Source organism: Mytilus edulis, chromosome 2 (assembly GCF_963676685.1).
Source record: "Mytilus edulis chromosome 2, xbMytEdul2.2, whole genome shotgun sequence".
NCBI classification, from domain to species: Eukaryota; Metazoa; Mollusca; class Bivalvia; order Mytilida; family Mytilidae; genus Mytilus; species Mytilus edulis.
Window position 1 is genome coordinate 32,899,881 of NC_092345.1, and position 22,905 is coordinate 32,922,785.

A 22,905-nucleotide genomic window follows, 5' to 3' on the forward strand; every position below is an offset into this window, starting at 1 on the left:
TTAGAGGAAAAATAAAATATTTACTTGCATTGTATTATATTTTTGAGACAAAAGTTTATTGTTTATATATATATATATTTATCATTCCCATTCCAGATATATTTTCATATGTTCACACTAATATTCCATATATTAATATTTTATTTGTATTGTACATAGTGTCTTACTGAAAATACTCATGTGTTATATATACTACGGATATGTTGCATGTTTATTTTTTAAAAAGATAAAAGTCAACTGGAATAATTTCAAATACTTTTTTACAAATTTATTTAAACATTTTGAACAAAATTTAAGTTTGAAATCATGATTTATTACAAATGCATTGCAATATAATAATTGGATGTAAAGACTTCCATATTTATCTGTTTTGTTTTTTTAAAAAGAAATATGCAATTTGATTATTAGATGGGGAAACTGTACCTATATTCTGTGTTGGTAGAAATCTGATCAGACAATTTCTGCAATAGAACATGGTGCTCATAAATTATTGCATTGTGCTTCCAACCATATTCTTCATCAATAACCATTTTTAAACCAGGAATATTCTTTTCTCAGTAAAATATAGTTAGAATTCATTGAATATTTCATATTGCTTAGTTCATGTTTGCTAAATACGGAATGAATTGATTATTATCACAGATTTTACTGTAGATTATTGGTCATCATGTCTTATTATTTTTATAATGATTGATTTAAAGACTATTTTGAAAGTGTAGGCAAAGTTCAGTTTTACTGTGTCCCCTAAACAATATATGATTATTCAGTAAGTTAAGGGAGTTCGCTTCTCAGTTTCAAAGTAATTAACTTTTCAAAGCACTAGTTTATATTGATAGGGAATTAATTAAGAAATCCAAAATGCAGAAAATATATAAAGGTCACCGTGCTTGTTTTCGAGATATAAGTATTTGAAATTTTGGCGGGAAAATATTCTCTCTTGACTTTTTATAGCTTTATCATTGACAAGCTGAAGTTCTCAAAAACTGTTAAAAAGTAATTAAAATTTTATAAGACTTTTACAGATGGATTATCATTATACATGTAAAAGATTTTCATAAAGAAAAATGGGGGTCACTGGGCAAATTTTTCAAGGCATTCAAATGGATAAAACCAGAGGATTCCGAAAATCTGACAAAAAATCCAAAACATGACAAGCCAGCTTCCTTAACTGTTTGAAAAGGTAATAGTCAAACCACCTGACAGTAATTTAATATTGAGATTTATATATCTCTTTCTTAATATTTAATTATTTTTTAACAATCAGAACAGGTCTGACTACTTAAAAGTAATTGGTTAAAACAACAATTTTTGCTGTAACTTAAAGGCATGCAATAAAGTTGTAACTTATTGAGGACTTTCACAGTATGAAAATTGCACCTTATTTGATGTACTAAGCGCAATGAAAAGATCATATACCTTGAAACCTGCAATGTATCCTATATTGATGCAATTTTAAAAGTTGTTGATTATTGTATATAATGTAATATGTGTACATATTAATTATATACATTGTGATATAAAGTTAACATAATTATACATTATTGTCTAGTGTTTTTTTATAGCCATGTTTGAAAGAAAAAAACAAAGCCATTAAACCATGGTTTAAAATCATGTCAATGAAACCAGGTTAATACTTTGATATATTAAATATATGCCAGTATCATGTTCTGTTTCATATACAAGGGGACCAGAACTGCTGAAAGGCCACATTTGGGGAGAAGTTGAACCGTATTGAAACCAAAAATTAGAAAGTAAAAATCTGGGTCAGAAAAGCTGTTTGAAATGATAATTTGGCATTGTTATTGTTGGAAAATATTCTGTAAGTAAGAAATTAACCGGAAATGATAATTTGGGGCTTTGATGACTGCATAAACTCATCATAGATACCAGGGTCATGTTCAATATCTTAGCTGTTATGTAGCTGTTATCAATATCTATGTAGCAGCTAGGCTAAATAAAAGTTCAATAGTCAAAATCTACGTAGCCTCTATGATATTGAACACAACCCAGGATAAAAACTTGTATTGAGGCCAGATGCGCATTTTGTCTACAAAACTCCAGACGTTCATCTATAGTTATAATAGCCTGTTATACAACCACTTGAGCAAGACACATTCAACTCTGATTCTTAATTCACTATGATTAGCAGTTTTCATGCTAAAGGTTTGTGAATCGTCTGAAACCAGAAAGAAACTTTCTTCCATGACAAAGCACAGTGTGATGAAAGGGGCATTGAAAGACCAACAATCTATCTATGATAAGTTTATTTGGTTTATCAATCAGATTATTTTTGCATTTTAAGTCTATCAATAGTAAAGAACTTACATCATCCAGGGACAGTCGCAGATTATGGTCCCTTTCAGTTGTTTAAGCTATATCTGGCTGTTTTTATGCCCCCACCCTTGTTCGTCTGTATGTACTTCCAGAAATATGTTTCAGTTTGCTTCAACAAAATTTATGTAACATAAACACAATGCTCTTCACCACAAAACACAGATCTAGTTTGAATTTTGATGGTGTCTATTTGCTGTTCTTTAGTTATGTCCCTTTATAAGGTAATATGCAAACGGTGGCAACATAGTTTCATTTACATTATGACATGTTTACCGAATTATATAACAATTTTCTAAAGATTATGGCCATAAAGTTTGTTAACAGTCTCCATGTCTGAACACAATACTGTGCGCCACACTTTCAGATGTTTTGTTCAGAATTTCATGTTTACTGATTTAAACTTTTCTAGTATTATAAAATATAAGGGCCATGTTTGAAATGATTAGCGCATTTTTTCTTGAGAACTAAAAATTAGGGCTGCCTGTTTTCAATTTATTTTTTGTCAATAAAGACAACAGTAGTATGCCACTGTTCAAAATTGAAAGAAAACATATCCGTGTTAAAAACTAAAACCGAGGGAAACACGAACTATTAAACAAAAACAATGGAACAACAAAACAATGAAGTGCAACAAAACCAACGTCAAAATATATCATAGAAACGGATTTAAAATTGAAAATGGAAATGGGGAATGTGTCAAAGAGACAACAACCCGACCATAGAGAAGACAACAACAGAAGGTCACCAGCAGGTCTTCAGCTGGCCCCTAATCAAATATATATATACTAGTTCAGTAATAATGAACGCCATACTAAACTCCAAATTGTACACAAGAAACTAAAATTAAAAATAATACAAGACTAACAAAGGCCAGAGGCTCCTGACTTGGGACAGGCGCAAAAATGCGGCGGGGTTAAACATGTTTATGAGATCTCAACCCTCCCCCTATACCTCTAACCAATGCAGAAAAGTAAACGCATAAAAATACGCACATAAAAGTTCAGTTCAAGAGAAGTCCGAGTCTGATGTCAGAAGATGTAACGAAATTAGTTTATTTATTGACAACTCCCATATTTCTGACTTTAATAGTACAAGACATTTTAAGAAAAATTGGTGACTTGAAACCGGTTTTATGGCAAGCAAAACCTCCCACTTATATTGCAATATTACAAAATTATCTCTAAAATCACAAAAGTACGTGACAGGAATATATTATAAACAAGAACACTCGGCGCAGAGAAATGCATAAATGCATAATATAATAGTACATTTCAACATGTAAGCATGGATAATACCAAAGGACATATTCCTTTAACGGCAACACTGGACACCACAAACAGTGACGTATATTTAATCTTGAAATCTTAAAATCTGTTCTGGTCTTTAGTGCCCATTTTAGCTTTGCATATTTCATACACACTCGTCTGTTATTTAAGACCGTGTGTTATCCGCTTGATGTCGTTAGGTGTTTATGACCACAACAAATCTGAATTTATTTTTTTACATTCGCAGCAACACTGATTGATTATTTTGATAGAAATTAAGTGTATTAATTTCCTCAAATTGATGCAGGCTTTTTTTAATAGGAAAACGTGAGATTAACTGTTTTTTTTAGAACCAAATATATCACACCTAGTGTATTGTTTGGTAAGCTAGTAGCATAACACAAAAACTTACCATAGGTAAAACAAATTCACAGATTTGAGAATTATATATTACAATAGTTATTGTCCTCGATGACAATACATATTAAGATGGCATTTTCATAGAAGACCTGCGTTATTTGTCATCTTTTTGAACTCTTTGATGATTATTGGAGCGAGGGAAACTGTTGTCAAGACTAAGAAAATATTTAAAATCCTTTAATACACATGGAAACAAGTTAGTTCCTTGAAATCTGATGCTTACAACTTATAAATGAAGTTATAACAAAGACTTTCTTGTCACCCCTTGAATATATTATATATCACTAAGTTTTGAAATTTGAACCGCATAAACGCTACAAAATGAGCATCAAAGTTACCGCTAAGGGTAAAACAAAGCATATTTTCCACTGTTACAATTAAGTGTATCAAAATATCATACTGATGAAATAATCAACATTACGAATCAATAATTATTTCATATCATAGTGTTAGCTCTATGAAAATATCTTGGAACCAAGATATTATTTATGTTGAAATCTGCCTTCTCGAGTGCACCTCGTTTCTGATTATCAGCAGAAAATTCTACGACAGCATTCATCGCATTTCCTAATGAACCCCAGAACTCCACTGAGAAGGATGTAAAATTGTCTTTTGCCATATACATGAAATACAAAAAAGAGTGTTGAGGACCTTCTATTGTCGTTATCGGTCTTAAACATCCATCTGGGCGAATTCGAATTCTCTGATGAGGAGGAAAGAACAAATCTTTTGAAGCAAAAACCCTAACTTTCCCATCTTTTTGATGCTCTTCACATATAAACTCCGCATGTTGTTTCAAACAACATGCTGTGATCAGGTGGATGGTTTTCCCATGTTTCTTTTCGAAGAACAGCAAAATGTTGCAAAGCATTCTGTTACCATAAAATAGTTCCAGCTCCTCTGATAATTCAGCTGTAAGATTTTTATGTCGTTTGATTCTTGCAAACAGTACGCTTCTAATGAAAAAAAATTAAGTCTTAAAAACAATTTATACAAAAATGACAAAAAGAAAAAATATTGTACAAGTATGTTAAAAGTGCGACTAAGTATTCAACAATAGGTAGATGATCTGATATTTTGGTTAACAAAATATATACGCCCAATTTTAGGTAATTATTACTTTAACTGTTTAATAGGTTTTTTTTGGTGATATCCATTTGACGTGGTCTGGTTCTTATACATCAGGTAATTGTACTATTGTACTATGGTACATTTTTGTATTCTTCTCTATAATATTGCTAATGGGCTTCGTCTATATGCATTTTATTTTTCTTTATTGGCTTATATTTGTTTGTTTTTACAGAGATTAAGATTATGGCACACTGTCAATGCACTAAAATGTCCTCCTTCGCATAAAATTCTATTATATTGACAAAGATCTGTGAACAAAACAAGTAGACATAATAGGTTAAAATGTCAAAAATAGGGTCCAGCCGTCAGGTGGAGGACATTTTAGCGCATTGTTCATTTTAGAGAAGAAAAAACTCATATGTAAAAGACTACGGGGAAAATCAAATACTTTTCTTAAATAATGAGGATTTCTAGATAGTACTTATTCTTCCGAATCTATTATTTGTCCAGTATACTCTCCAGTAGTGAGACGTGTTGGGTTCTGAATGGTGAGTTTGCCCTGCTTGAATAGTTTCATTTGAACATTGGAATCGTCGGCTGATTTTCTTAAATAATGAGGATTTCTAGATAGTACTTACTCTTCCGAATCTATTATTTGTCCAGTATACTCTCCAGTAGTGAGACGTGTTGGGTTCTGAATGGTGAGTTTGCCCTGCTTGAATAGTATCATTTGAACATTGGAATCGTCGGTTGAATCTGAGTCTCCAGTTTCATTTGTGTCATTGTCAAGTCTTGTAGATATATTTATTGACCTTTTTAATTTCACCTTCTTATAATCTAAGGTTATTTTATGGCTTACAGCTTTTACTTGTGTTGTTGAATTCGAATCATTGTATACGTATTTTCCACTTGGTCTTTGTACCTGAAAGGCATGTAGATACTTTAGAATGAAATTCAAAACAGTGTGGCTGAATTGTTTGTAAAGATACAAGGGAAAACATTTACAAAATCCTTAATCACTGTTTTGAATTTCATTCTATATTCAGTCGTATCCTACTGATTAAGGATTTTGTAAATGTTTTCCCTTGTATCTTTACAAACAATTCAAACAAAAAGAGCGAAAACAGTAATATTGAATGAATTTCAAAACTGGTACCTTTGATAACTTGACACATTAAATTCATCCATTGACTGGGACAATTTAGGTGAACGTTTGTATGTAACGACCACTGCTCACTATGTACTTTTTAAAGACACTTAAACTATGGGGTCACAAAAGGTTCTCAACACCTTAATAAAGTAATTCGAAAAATTAATCAGAAATAACACGATGTTTTGATTTATATCAATTATATAAATCAAAACATAAAGGTTATTCCTGATTATTTTTTCGAATTATTTTATAATTAAAAGCGTTAAGAAACCTTTGGTAACCCCCCAGTTTTAATGTCTATCGTAGGTACGTCGTGAACAGTGATCGTTACAGACAAACGTTCACGTAAATTGTCCCAGTCAATGGATGAATTTACTAGTAATGTGTCAATCAATGGCCACAGCCACACTGTTTTGAATTTCATTCTAGTTGGAAGGCCGAAACAAATACCAAGTACTTTAACACTAATAACCATTGATTACTAGTAGAATAAAGTAAGCTAATTCTTTTAAGAAATGAGAGTGAAAATATGCATCACATCACATTCTAAGCGATGGGTTAATACATTAGAACGTTGGCAATATCAGTAGTTGATATGTTTTGCGTGTGGAAACATCATGCGTCCTTCAGAACGCAGCGTTATCAAAGAGACCAAATTAAACAGTAAAACAAATCTCAATTATATTTACATTTTGAATAATTTGCAGGAGCCTTGTAGAATAGTTCAATAAGTCATATTAATAATAAATCTACAAAAGCAGAAAGATTACATTTATAAGTGAGCAATTAATTAGCGCTACTCAGTACGATCATTTTGTCGTAAAACTTATTTTTTGATACATATTTATACATACCGTATATTCCAATGTATGTTCTTGATTAACGCAACCCTTTTCAAATTTGACAGTCATACCATTTTCTTTGCCGGTGTTTGTTGTTGATCCATCCGGATGAACGACATGTTTAATCTTCTTTGGACTAGACACAATCAGAAAACTGTTAAGTCGACGACAAGCGAATTCAATAAAATCAAACTGAAAATATGATATAATACCATCTAACTATCATATATGGTTTTGGGTCATTACCGAGTATAAAAGTATCTCCTGCCAAAATCACAGTTAACCGTTATATAATATAGTAGTTTATTGACAATTATTTAAAACAAATATACTGAATACCGCTCTGTATTTAGTTTTCTATGTTGGGTTTTGTATACTGTTGTTTGAATTTTATTTTTTTTCACGGGTTGCTATTGTCATGGAGTTAACAGATTTTTTTCGACATAGGAATTTTAAGTCCTTTTGTTATCTTTCGCATCTCTTTCACATAAAACTATGAGTTACAAAATTGAGAGTAATGAATACAATATATTATATTGCTACCCATTTAACAGAGGAAATTTATTGATTATTATAACATTCATTATGCTGACATGGATTGAGGATTTTGCGAATTTTTTTCTTCGTATAGGTGTTGAAGTGGTTATTTGCATTCTAATACTATTATTGTTTTTTTTAATCCCCCCCCTTTAAACATACAATTGGAATAAAGAACAATAGGCACATAGTTTGAAGTCATGACGTCCTGGTGTCATACAAGGAGAATACAGCTGGAGCATGGAACAGACGATTTAATTAATTTTATCAAGGTTGTAATAAAACCAAAAAAAAAAGGACAACAGTGGTATATCATGTTAAAAAGTCTTAAATCGATTGAGAGAAAACAACGGAACATTAAAAAGGAAAAAAGGAAAAAACAACGAAACAACAGAAACTGTAGTGCAACAAAAACAAACGCAAATGCAACTAACATAGAAAAGAACTGTTTGATAACAACTACCATATTCCTGATTTGGTACAGGTAATTTCAAGAATAAAAGTGAGATGAACCTGGTTTTATAGATATAGGAAGATGTGGTGTGAGTGCCAATGAGACAACTCTCTAGTTAAACCTCGCGCTGTTAATAGCAATGTTAAAAATGTCACTAAAGTGACAACACTACAAATAAATGCAAGTACACTCAGGACAGAGAAATAAATAATATATTCATAACTTTCGACCTGTTAATCATAGAATAACAACGAACACCTAAAATGAATTCACGTTAATACACAAAAACAGCAAAATGTAATTTCCAACTGTGTGTCACACGAATGTATCAACGCCACTATAAGTGACGTCACAGGTGAATTTAAAAAAAGATGAATCTATTGGATAAAAGAGGGACGAAAGATACCAGAGGGACAGTCAAACACATAAATCGAAAACAAACTGACAACGCCATGGCTAAAAATGAAAAGGACAAGCAGACAAACAATAGTACACATGACACAACATAGAAAACTAAAGAATAAACAACACGAACACCACCAAAAACTAGGGGTTATCTCAAGTGCTCCGGAAGGGTAAGCAGATCCTGCTCCACATGTGGCACCCGTCGTGTTGCTTATGAGATAACACATACGATAAATAGTCTAATTCGGTAGGTAACATTTATGAAAGGGAAGGGGATTGTTATTACGATGTAAGGAACATATCCGATATCATTTGTGAAACGGTTATTCCATAACGGTCAACCAACTCGTGATGGCGTCCGTAAAATTTACGAAGAGATTATTTCAACTTCACCATTTGGAACTCTTGATGTAATAGGTTCCTTGTGAGCAACAACCCTTTATCAAGAAAATCATGATAGGAAATGCAAGCACAGGAATATCGTATCAATTGGGAGATATATACACCGTATGCAGGTGCTGCTGGAATGTTGCTACTTAGAAATGGAAAGTTCACAAATGGAAAGCTGAAATCATCTCTTTTGTCGTAAAGTTTTGTGTTCAATCGACCCTCATTGTCAATTTCTAGATGTAAGTCAAGATATGAGGCCGACTTAACTGTATCTGTTGTATCCTTTATCTCTAGTTCAATTTGATAGATGCATTCGACATAGTCACCAAATTTTGAATTATTTAGTGAAAGAACATCATCTATATAGCGGAAAGTAGAGTTAAAGGATATTGCTAACTTCTTATCTTTCTTCCTAAGAAGTTCCTGTATGAATTCAGCCTCATAATAATAAAGAAACAAGTCGGCGAGAAGAGGTGCACAATTCGTTCCCATTGGAATGCCGATAGTCTGTTGAAAAACACATCCTCCAAACGTAACAAATATGTTGTCAATCAAGAAATCAAGCATCTTGATAATGTCAGTTTCAGAGAATTTTTTGTTTGAATCAGAGAGATCCTTTACAAAGAAGGATTTTTCCCTTCCTAAGACAAGATACTTGTATCTTCGTTGGCCATTCTTTTTAATGAAACAAAGCAATACCAACTCTTTTAATTTGTCTTTTAGTTTAGAATGTGGAATACTTGTATAAAGTGTAGAAAAGTCAAATGTTTTAATACTATTACAAGATGAAAGAGAGTTAGATTGTATATACTCTAAAAGGTCTTTGGAATTTTTAAGTATCCACATCTGATTCGCGCCACCTCTAGAAATAACTTTGAAGCCCGTCTTTGATTTTTGATAAAATACATGTTTATAATTAAGAAAGAGGTTTCGTGGAGCACTTGGAAGACCCAGCAATTTACCGTTGTTTGTAAGGACACTTATCGGCAGTTTTGGTATCCAATACAGTAATGGAAGATCCAGTTCATCATCTTTGGTTGAAATTCCAAAGGAACATAGAACAGACCTATGTTTATCCAGGATTTCCTCTTTGGTATGTGTCGTGAGGGTATATATTAGGTTTCCAAGTGAATTGTCAATACCTAATTCGTTTATCAAGCAGTTAATGTAATGAGTTTTACACACAACAACGATGTCGTTTGGGGCTTTATCTGCGAAGACAACAACACATTTGTCATGAAGGTAGGATAAGTGCTTTGCAACATTAGGGTCTTTAAAGATTGACGTAGCATGGGCATTGATAGATCCATTCAGTTTCTTAATTCTGATTTGTATTAACGACCTCCCTGCCTTAATCCATTCGAAAAGAGAGTCTACGTCTTCCTTCTGACGCTTAGCCCATTGACTGGCATAATCCTCGACTGAACCCATCAAATTTTTAAAGTTGTAGTTCCAATTGATGGATTTTGGCTCACGATATTTTGGACCTTTCGATAACACATTTCGTAGGGAAGTGTTATCAACAATACCGGTAATAACGTGGCCAGCCGGATTATATGTGAATTGGGAACTAGCACAAGTGCAATCGGGAGGTTTAGACTTGAAGTCGTCAATACTAAGATAAGTTTGTTATGTGGTTATTTGATGTATTTTAAAACAATAAGAAGAATATTGATATAGAATTGTGTAATTAGTTGTAAAATCTAACTATGTCGGGATTTCTTCTTAATCAAACTGTGAAAAACAAATAAAGTATGTAATTGTATTTGCAGAGGGTATGCTACTGTTGAAAAATGAGAAATTGGTAATAAAAAATGAAATCGTATCATTGCAATCATTTCTTAACATTTCAAAAGTTTTACATATCATTGAAATTTATTGTAAAATATTTGAAAGCTTTAAAAACTTAAATTACCTCAATATCTAGAGATAGAGTGATGTCCCTTTGTAAATGGACGTGTGAGTTTTTGAGCAACGGAAAATTAATTTAAACTCCTTATATTGGTTATTTCTGGTGTTAATTTTTTCAAGATTTTCATATATTTGTTCTTCAAAAGGATTTAGAAAACAAAGATAATGACTTTTTGCACATTATATGTATAATTTGACTTTGTTTATGTGTCCTGTTGTGACATCCTGAATTCAACTCACTAAAAAATGTCGAGGGTAAGCAGACAATTATCCATACATTTTTACACCAAAGGTTTCAAAGGGATAAAACACGATGAAATTTTAACGGAAATAAGTAAACAAACATTGAGATGGGAGCCATCTCTGTTGGCCCCGCTGTGAATAATGTGCATTAAAAAATTGTATCTTTACCATAGGACATTGGTTTGTCAACTGAAACCAAAGTTTTTGACCTTGACCTTTGACCTAGGAAGTTGTACATAAATCATGACACACCCTTTGGTGTTGGTTTATAAACATGTCAAGTATAAACTTTGGAATGATAACGGTTCTCAAGATATAGAGCGGACACCATCTTTACCATAGGACATGGGGTTGTCAACTGAAACCAAAGTTTTTGACCTTGACCTTTGACCTAGGAAGTTGCACATAAATTATGACACACCCTTTGGTGTTGGTTTATATACATGTCAAGTATAAACTTTGAAATGATAACGGTTCTCAAGATATAGAGCGGACACGATCTTTACCATAGGACATGGGGTTGTCAACTGAAACCAAAGTTTTTGACCTTGACCTTTGACCTATGAAGTTGTACATAAATTATGACATACCCTCTGATATTGGTTTATATACATTTCAGGTATGAACTTTAAAATGATAACGGTTTTCAAGATATAGAGCGGACACAATCTTTACCATAGGACATGGGGTTGTCAACTGAAACCAAAGTTTTTGACCTTGAACTTTGCGCTAGGAAGTCGTTCATAAATTATGACACACCCTCTGGTGTTGGTTCATATACATGTCAAGTATAAACTTTGAAATCATAACGGTTCTCAAGATATAAAGCGGACACGATCTTCACCACAGGACACAGGGTTGTCAACTGAAACCAAAGTTTTTTTACCTTGACCTTTGACCTAGGAAGTTGTACATACATCATGACACGCCCTCTGGTGGTGGTTAATAAACATGTAAAGTATAAAGATCTATACAAATTACAGAAGAAGAATGTATTGTGTCTCTGAAAGATATAGAGTCAAAAGATAAGTTGGTAGTAAATGGTATAACAGTAATTAGAAACCGGTCAGTTAACTTTTTGATGTAGAAAAATCAATAACACACGTTACCATAAAAGACGCTCCATACGAACTTGACGATCGCTATATAGTTGCACAATACTTAGATTTGGTCAATTTGTTCCCGGCTCTGTCAAAAGAGATTATATAAAAGGGACAGATATAGAAAATGGGGCACGGTATGTCGATATTTTGAACTGTGAGCTTGTTCTTCCTCTCAGAACTAGTCTAGGTCGCTTTGAAGTGCGCTTATTTGCTGACAATAAGTTAACCGCACACCATGATATCATTGTAAATTGATCGGTCATTCCTCATATCAATGTAAAGATCGTCCAAAAATTATGAATGAGCGAAGGTGCTATAACTGTGCTGATATTGGTCATTTAGCTAATGCTTGCCCGAATGAACATTATTGCTCTTACTGCAACATAAAAGGGCATCCGAGACGAGACTGTGAGAGTTTCAAGCAAGACCAAGAAAATCATGAATATGATAAACACGGTCCGGAAATAATTGAGGGTAGACAAGAACCTAAAAGTGACGCACACTCAGATTCACATTCAGTTTGTGATAATGATACTTTTTCCGAAAGTGGGGAAAATGACACTATTGCTACTGTAAATGTCCTTATTGGCGCATCCAATTGCACTAGACTCGTTGAAACGGATGACAATTTAATAAATGCTTCAAAATCAGGTGCAAATGTTGAATGTTTTACACAAAGTCTAGATCTTGCTGTTCAGAAAACAGACAGTCACAAAGTAGATCGAGTAGCTATTTGTCTCGGGACCAATGACATAGGTAAACATAAGGATGACAGTGACAAAATAAATTTACTTGTGACAAAAGCAGTGGCGCAAGTGAAATCCGCCTATCCAGAGTCTCATGTTGGTCTTTGCAGCATCTTACCACGCAAAGGTAACAGTGCGCAAATAAACAGACTAAACCAATCGGCTACAAATGTAAACAAGTTTATACGAAAATTGTGAGCTCGCGAAGACAAGGTAGGTTATATTGATTTGGATAAACTGTTTTATAAAAATGCACAATCATTAGATCTATGTTTGACAAAGCTGATAACAGCGGGGTGCACATAAAAACTGAAGGTGCACAAAACATAAATAGAAAACTCAGTGATTTCGTATACTCTCCAAAACCTTGCGTACAACAGCTACACACACCAAGCTAAACTAGCTAAACGTGAGAGAAGCGATGGAACAACAACATTTACCTCTGCGGATAGAATGAGCAAGCGGTCCAATACTGAACCTAAAATAGCTTAACTCAAAATATGTCAAAATCAAACTTTATAATGTTAATTGGAAAAAAAACAAAAAATAGAAAAAAAATACATGCATTTTTTAAATTTTGTAAATATGTCCACTACTTTCATACATCATATCTGTATATTGTTTCTAGTGATTGTAGACTGTAGTTTTTATTTCATATATCATATGTATAAAAATAACTGTTTCAAGAAAGATGAGCAGTATAAAGACAAATCACTCAATATTTATATTAGACTGTTATGTTTAACCAAATACGGTAATGTAAACACATTATATGTTATATTTAGTGTGTATATTATATGTGTTAAAGTTTACGTAAAGGTAATTACTTTTCATGAAGTAAAAAGTCTATTGTTTGGGAACAAAATTAATTTAAAAGATCATCATGTGTCATTAAACGTTACATCAGAAGTAAACAAAAACACCTTTTTCAAATTAATAAAATGAGTATAAAAATAGCATCAATAAACGTAAATGGATTAAGAAATATTAAAAACCGTGCATTAGTTTTTAATTGTATTGTTTCACAAAACATAGATCTTGTTTGTTTACAAGAAACACATTGTACACAGGACCAAACTTGGCTTTGGAACAAAGAATGGAAAGAATATGGGGTGGTGAAAGTTTCTGGAATTGTGGTACAAACGAATTGAGAGGTGTGGGGATTTTATCAAAAAAAGATTTTACGCTTAGTTTTAATGTCTCAATGATTGATGATAACAGTAGAATGCAAATTGGTGAATTTAAAACTAACACAGCGGTTTACCATATATCTAATTTGTACACCCCAAAAAAGGGTTCGGAAATGAAACTTTTTTTTTAAAACCTGAAAAGCTCTAAAAAAGACTTGTATTCAGATGATGGCATAGATCATTATAATATCTACTTAGGAGATTTTAATTGTGCGTTAGATAGAAAACTAGATAAGTCCCCTTCACATCAAAATGATGATACAGGCTTAAACGAGTTGAAAAGTCTCCTATTGAATTTTGATTTAGATGATATATGGCGATCTAAATTTCCAACAAATAGACGGTATAGTTTTCAAAGAGGCAATTCAAAATCACGAATAGATTATACTTTTTGTACGAACTCTCTTAGCTGCAAAATTTTAAACACACGTATAATCACATTCCATTTAGTGATCATGACATAGTTACTTCAAAAATAAAATTATATGATATTGAAAGAGGACCGGAAATGTGGATCATGAATCTAAATACAATTAAGACAGTTGAATTTTCAAATGCATTTAAAACGTTTTGGGAAAATTGAGTTAAAAAAGTAAGAACCGATTTAATAGCATTCATAAGAGTGGTGGGATGTAACAAAATCAAAAATTAAATTTTTGACCATAGAAATTAGTCAAAAACTAAACCTTTTATCAAAACAAAATAATGTCATAGCTTTAGAAAAACAGCTTGAAAAATTGAAACTTCACTGAATTGAACGATTCAAATAAATCATGTGACAAAATTTTAGAAATAGAAAATAAAATTAAGGAATACTATACTAACAAAACAGTCTCCGCAAAAATTAGATCACGAAATAAATGGGCCGAAGACGGGAAGAAGTCGACCAAAACTTTTTTAATTTAGAAAAGAAGAAAGTTATGGCAACGTGTAAAAACAGAAAACGGTGAGTATAAATGTGACATTGATTCTATCTTAAATGAACAAGTAAAATTTTATACTTAACTTTTTGCAACTGAAGGCTGGGACAAAACAGCAGACGAAAAACTTATATCAGTTTATGATAGATAAGGTAAGTAAGAAAGATAAAGAAATGTTAGATCACTGTGTCTAAACCACACCGGCAAAAATTGCTCGGACTCGATGGTATCTAACATCCGGCACAATGACGGAACATCAATAGACTAAAGAAAGGTAGGTTTCTCCTTATTTTTTTATTTTTTTTTACGATATCGAAGAATATATATACATATACAACTATTTTCTATTGTGAGATGCAATATTTTCTACAACCGTTCTATATTAACGGAGAAATAAGTCAAAATGCATGGCAAAATGACGAATTGAGTGAACCTTGCCTCGAAATTGTTTAATTTCTCGTTAAATTGTTCACATTGTACGGAAAGAAATGTACGGGAAGATAGATACTGACACGGAGATTGCAAAACTAGTCATTATGAGCATCTCAATACTTGTATCTCTGTGTATGGAACGAAAGAAATGGGTCATGTCAAAATGGAACTGGCCGGTTTCGTGAAATGTTTACCACCTGGTTTCGTCATAGATTTCACAATGCATAACCCGGTTTGGTCAAATAAAAAAAAAATCATAATCGCATTACATTATTATAATTGATTATTTAACTTCAGCGTTGAAAAGGAGTTTTGTGGGTCGTTGGAAAACAAGTTCTTTCACCGGACAACGGCTTATTATTTATATGAGTCTCAGATTCAAATAAATAATAAGCAAACACTTGAATTCCTACTCTTATAGAACACAAATATTTTAATTTTACTTTGCATTCCGAAATTTTTAAACAGCAGTTTGAGATCTCTAAATATGCGTTTTCTATATGAGTTATGGGAAAATATGATGAACATTTTAAAACTTGAAATTAAAGTTTACGGTCTTAAAAAATCGAAACACACAATTGATATGTGATTTTTTTGCACAAAAGGATGGGCACCGTTATAAGTAATCTAATCATTCTATGTATGTAATCTTTTCTATCATCGTTAAAAATAAATCTTCTTAAGGATAAGCGTTGATAATAAGAGAAATGTATATGCATGCATAATCGACATAGAAAATGAATGCAGGGGCGGATTCAGCCATTTTAAACAGGGGTGTTCCCAATCCAGGACAAGGGAGGGGTCCAACTATATGCCCCAATCAAATGCATTGATCGGCCAAAAAAGGGGGGTTCCAACCCCGGAACACCCCCTCCCCGGGATCCTCCAATGGAATGTAGGATGACAACTACCATGCATTGAAATAAAATGTATTTAGCACTAATTGTAACTATACTGCTATGTACAAATTAGTATAATAGTCTCAGGTCATCGACAAAATTCAATAATAATTATTTTGTTAACATTACTAAAAATGAAGCCGGGTCTGTACTGTCGCCATTGTGTTGTGATGATCATACACTGACGTTGGTCAATATATTTTGACAATATATACGGACAGACGGATTCAGTTTATTTTAAAGATGACGTAATTCGAACAGTTTTTACATACCGCTGAGCGTGGCGAGTCGAACAATATTTTGATTATTTTTTGCTTTACAAAATCGTTAAATACACGAATCAATATAGTTTTGGCAACCGAAGGTGGGGTCGGGGGCGTGCAACCTATACGTCTTCTAGATTCGCCACTTAGTGTATACCGAATTAAAATATTGTAAGAAATGAGAAAACAGGGACACCCGGGAAATCGGATTATGTGAGTTGGATTATGTTTATTATAAACATTCTCCTTGATATTTTTAAACAACCGAGACATAGTGATTCTTTACAGCGTTTTGAACTATTTGTATAAAGCTGCATATGTCAAAAGTTAAAAGGTTTGACTGGAACATATACAAGTATGGTACACAGATCTAACGATTTATTTCTTGTTTATAATAAACATAATCCAACTCACATAATCCGATTTCGCGGATGTCACTGTTTTCTTATTTCTTACAATATTTTAATTCGGTATACACTTTATGAGATAAGTTACGAATTTCAAGTTCATTTTATCGATTTCTATAAAATTTTTTCAAATATATATAAAAGTTATATCGCAAAAATGATAAGGAAGACAAAATATACAAATAAGTCGACTTGGCCGATATCCTAATAAAACTTATTGACCTTTAATTACGAGTTTATTTTTCATTTCTTTGCGTTTTTACACGCCCGTCACAATTTTGACAGGACGTATTATTGTATACATCCGTCTGTCAGTCTGTCCGCCCACCTGTCCGTCAGTCCGTCCTTCCATCCGTCCGTTCCTCCATCTATTAGTCATTCGGTCCGTCCGTCCGTCTATCTATCCGTCTATCCGTCTGTCCAGCATAAACATGTCGCACCGTAACTTGAGGACAGCTTATCTTATTTTCTTAAAATTTAACATAGTTATTTCTTATAATGGTCAAACAATCTGTAAACCTTTTAGTGAAAATCAAATTAAATCTTTTTGAGTTACAGGAAATGTAAGTGAAACAGGAATGTGGGTTTTTTTAACATGTCGCGCCATATCTCAAAAACGAAGTATTATAACTGCATCAAACTTTACACACTTCTTAGTTATATAAATCTTTCAAACTTCTGTTTACTTTTTGATGATGTTTAAAATTTTGGTTTAGAGTGATTGAATTTTTTTTGGTAAAACAAAAGGGGGGGGGGGGTCACTTATTGCGATGTATCTCAAAACCTATTTATGATTATTGCCCGTTTAAAATAGATTTATAACACGCCAAGTTTACTATATAAATACAATAAATATATATTCAAATTCTCGAAAGACAATGTTCAGATCCGTGTCAACGTTGCTTTTCATAAATTGTTTTTTAAAAAAAAAAACACCGGGTGATATATATAGACGAAACCGGGTGATTGTGTAGTAAACAACATTGACGAAACCGGTTTATTTAAATTTGACATGACCCTTTTCTTTCGTTCCACAAACAGAAATACAAATATTGAGATGCTCATAATTACTAAATTTGCAATCTCCGTGTCAGTATCTATCTTCCCGTACATTTCTTTCCGTACAATGTGGACAATTTAACGAGAAAATAAACAATTTCGAGGCAAGGTTCACTCAATTCGTCATTTTGATATGCATTTTTACTTATTTCTCCGTAAATATAGAACGGTTGTAGAAAATATTGCCTCTCACAATAGAAAATAGTTGTATATGTATATATATTCTTCGATATCATAAAAAAAAATAAAAAAAAAAAATAAGGAGAAACCTACCTTTCTTTTGTCTATTGATGTTCCGTCATTGTGCCGGATGTTAGACACCATCGAGTCCGAGCAATTTTTGCCTGTGTGGTTTAGACACAGTGTAGATAGAGATATAAATACCTGTGAAGTAGAAAAGGTACTAAAATTACTCAAACAGAACTAATCACCTTGCGAAGATGGTACAATATCAGAATTTTATGTTTTTTTACTGGGATATAATAAAAGACGATTTCTTTAGTTTACTACAAGAAAGTTTTAATGGTACTATATTGAGTAACTCTCAACATAAGGGGGTCTTAACCTTGCTTCATAAAGGAGGAGAAAGGGAAAATATAAAAAATTGGAGACCACTAACTTTACAAAATTGTGATTATAAAATTATTGCAAAGATTCTATCTGAAAGACTTAAGATAGTATTGCCTAAAATTATTCACATCGATCAGAAGGGGTTTGTTAAAGGTCGAAATATAAGCGAGGCTAACCGAATCCGATTATTAAGGACATTATAGAATATATTGACAACGAAGATGAAGAAGGAACTATGTTATTTTTTGGATCAACAAAAAGGACCAAAAAGCGTTTGATATGGTTGAATGGGGATGGATAGATTTTGTATAAGAGAAATTTGAATTTGGCGGGAAATTTAGAGCATGGATAAAAATGCTATTATACAATGCTACTACATGTATTAAAACCAATGGGTTTGTATCAAGGTACTTTTCGATTACTCGCTCCGCTAGGCAAAGGTGTCCAATAGCGCCTCTCTTGTATATCATACAGGCTGAACCCATGGCATGTGCAATTAGGGGTAACATTAAAATAGAAGGATTAAAATTACCAGGAGAGGGAGGGAACTTTATAGAAACCAAATTATGTATGTTTGCAGAGGACACCCAAGTATTTAATAAAAATGAAAAATCTGTAGAAAATACTTTCAAAATTTTGTCCTTATACGAAAAACTTCGGGTTCTAGAATAAACTATGACAAAACAAAAGGCTTACTATTAGGGGCTTCTAAAAGAAAACGATTTAAATTTGATAAAATCAAATGGATTACAGGCAATGTTAAAACATTAGGGGTGTGTCATGTTTATGAAATAAATGACGATGATATTTGGAGAAAAATAATAGATAAAGTTAAAAATTGTATACACCTATGGAAAAGTAGGAAGCTTACATTTAAAGGTAAAACACTTATAGTAAAAAATATGATACTTTCTCTCTGTTCTTACGAGATCGAAATACGAGGAATTCCGGATAAGTATACTAAAAAGCTAAATAATATAATTTGGAACTTTATATGGGACGGAAAAGTGAATCAGGTAGATCGAAATGTCTGCTGTTTGACTGAAATAAAAGGGGGATGGGAATGGTAAGTATAGATACGTTTATAAAAAGTAAACAAACAAAACTTGTTTATCGTTTAATTCAGGAGCCATTGGAAAGCTGGAATGCGATCGGTAAGTATTGGCTTCGGAAATTTGATGACAAATATTATGATGCCTTTTTAGTATGTAAATGTTTAAGTTTAAATGGTTTAGATATGAACCAACTACCACAGGTTTATCAGAAAATTATAAATACGTGGTCAGGATTCATTTAAAATGTTGATACACCTTCAAATAAAAGTGATATTTTAAATACGAGGATAGAATGAAATTCAAAACAGTGTGGCTGTGGCCATTGATTGACACATTAATTTCATCCAGTGACTGGGACAATTTTCATGAATGTTTGTCTGTAACGACCACTGTTCAGGACGTACCTACGATAGACATTTAAACTGTGGGTTCACCAAAGGTTTCTTAACGCCTTTAATTATAAAATAATTCAAAAAATTAATCAGGAATAACCTTTATGTTTTGATTTATATAATTGATATAAATCAAAACATCGTATTATTTCTGATTAGTTTTTCGAATTACTTTATTAAGGTGTTGAGAACCTTTGGTGACCCCATAGTTTAAGGGTCTTTAAAAAGAACATAGTGAGCAGTGGTCGTTACATACAAACGTTCACCTAAATTGTTCTCAGTCAATGGATGAATTTAATGTGTCAATCAATGGCCACAGCCACACTGTTTTGAATTTCATTCTATTTTGAAACTCTTCTATTCGTTTCAAAAATAAACCATTGTTCATCTCTTCTTTTTTGAAAAGCGATATCACAACTATCCAGGACATTTGGAATTCAGAAACTACAGATTTTATTAGCTGTAATTAAGTTTGTAGCAGGCTGATTGATAGGAGAAATTGTATTTCGCGATATTTCAAAAATTAAACAGGCAATTCCTAAAGATTTCGTGCAAATTTTGAAATCTTGCGGAAACCAGAATTTGCATCATGAAAATAAATTAAAGATATCAAATGACCTTGAGATCACTAACTTAAACAACCAAACAATCAAACCATCAAAGTTAAAACTCAAATATATTCGTACGATTTTAAATAAAGATGTATCTCGAAAATGTCAAATTAAGTGGGAGGAAATATTTGGAACAAATAGACCTTGGGAAAATATATGGTCGGGATTAAAACATTTGAAAATTGAAAATAAAGTAAAAGAATTTCAATGGAGATCCATGCACAATATTTTATATACTGAAGAAAGATTAAAAAAAATGAAGATATCAAATGGAAAATGCCACATTTTTCCAAAATGACAGTGATATAGAAACCCTGCAACACTTATTTTTCAGTTGTAGTACATCACAGTTAATTTTAAAAAATCTCCAAGAAATACTTTTCAAATCAAACAGGAATAAATAATCCTTTTGTTGAAAAGGACATTCTATTAGGTAAAATTACGAGAGAATTAATTTAAAAATATGATAATTTTTTAAACAAAATTATCATATATTTTAAATGGACACTATGGAAAATTAGGAATTCAATAAAATTTGACAAAACCCCTAAAGAACCGCAAGATATTTATAAAATCTGGAAACAAAACTTGAAAAATAATCTAAAATTTGTTCTTCTTTTGAAAGGCGTTGACATCATTGATAAGACAAAATTGGGGTCGGTTATAATGAAAATTTAGACAGTAATTATAGTATAAGCTAGAGTCAAAGTACATTTTTTTTTATAGTTTATCGTATAAGAATATCGATTTTATCAATTTATACAAACATAAAAAAAAACACGATCAAAATGTATTAGCCTATCATGTTTATTGTAGTAAATGCACATCTTTTGTGTTAGTATCTTATTATTTACTTACTAATTTGAAATTAAAGTATAGAACTGTTAGATGCTTCTAATATTATATGGATATATTTTTTACACTAATTGTAAATCCAAGGTAAAAGGTGGACTACATTTTAATTGCCTTCTATTTCCCCTGGATAGATGGTTCATTTTGTAAACAGGGACCCTTAGCCTGTTCCTGGACGACTAAGGTAATTGTATACAGGAAATATTTAGGAATAAAACGTTTATATGTCTTAAAAAAAAAATCAAAAAATATCCTCAATAACTTATTTACCGTTATCCTCGCGGGTATTTTTTTCCACTTATTTTCACCATTCTCAATTAATGCCCAGTAATTGTTTATATCACTGTCTTTAATATATGTGTCGTCCACTGAAACTTGGAAATGACAATATTCTTTATAACTATCCCGAAGTGAAAACAAACATTGTTTTTTCCCTAAACGTTTCCTTTCCGAGGGATCGCTTGCCTCTTCTAAACCACTTTTCTCTAATTTGATTGATATTTTATAGATATCGGTTACAAGCTTGAAACCAGAAGGGAAGCTTAACTCATTTAAATACATATTCCTTTCTTCAGCTTTCCATCTTTCAGCTTTAAAACATTTTAAGTTTTCTGAAAGTTCTGGTTTTGTTCTTATTCTCATTCCATTCGTTAAATCAACAATTCCGTGTCCTTCCAGAAAGTAGAAGAAATCATTTAAACCTTCATCTGATTCATTTTCTTTTATATCATTTAAATATGTATCAGACATTCTAGAATCTGGAAATCATAAATGCTGATAGTATTATATGAAGAACAACATGGAGAATGTTTTCAAACTAGAGGCTGACATGAGATACTTTAACATGCAACTACCTAATAAACTGCATTCGGATTAGATCAATAATTTAAGGACGAAACAAGATTTTTTTGTAGATTAACTTTTTATAGATCGAACGTGATATATACAATTCCAAGGATGAACTTGCTAATATGGAAATGATAGAAATGTTTATAAATGTTTCATTGTCTTAAGATCAGCGGAATAATTGAATCTAGTGTAATATCATACCGTAGTGATCATCGTTATTGATACAGTGTGTTTCGTGTTTTTGTCTTTTTGTCTTTTCGCTGTATTTATTGTTTGGCATGGCGTTGTTTCTTTTTCACTTGAGATTTGAATACCCCTTTCACCTCATATAATATCAGATCGATCATTGTAGTGCTCATGTTGATCGGCTGTTGTGTTTGGTATACTGACTGAGTCTTTTAATCGTCTTTTGCAAAGTCATTGTCAGTTTTAGACTAATGAGTTTGAATGTTCCTTTGGTATCTTTCGACCCTTTTTTATGATTGTAGATCTAGTTTTAAATGAAAATATGCGTTTAGAGTATTTCACACAG

At 32.2% G+C, this 22,905-nt stretch overlaps 1 protein-coding gene across 1 annotated transcript; it reads right to left on the bottom strand.

Moving 5' to 3' along the window:
- Positions 1-4,209: 4,209 nt before the first annotated feature.
- Positions 4,210-22,278, bottom strand: LOC139511994 (uncharacterized). Its single transcript, XM_071299283.1, has 4 exons — positions 21,795-22,278; positions 7,098-7,277; positions 5,729-6,012; positions 4,210-4,975 (listed from the first exon to the last, which is right to left on the bottom strand). The coding sequence occupies exons 1-4, from the start codon at positions 22,272-22,274 to the stop codon at positions 4,456-4,458; spliced, it is 1,464 nt and encodes a 487-aa protein (XP_071155384.1). The 5' UTR covers positions 22,275-22,278; the 3' UTR covers positions 4,210-4,455.
- Positions 22,279-22,905: the final 627 nt, after the last annotated feature.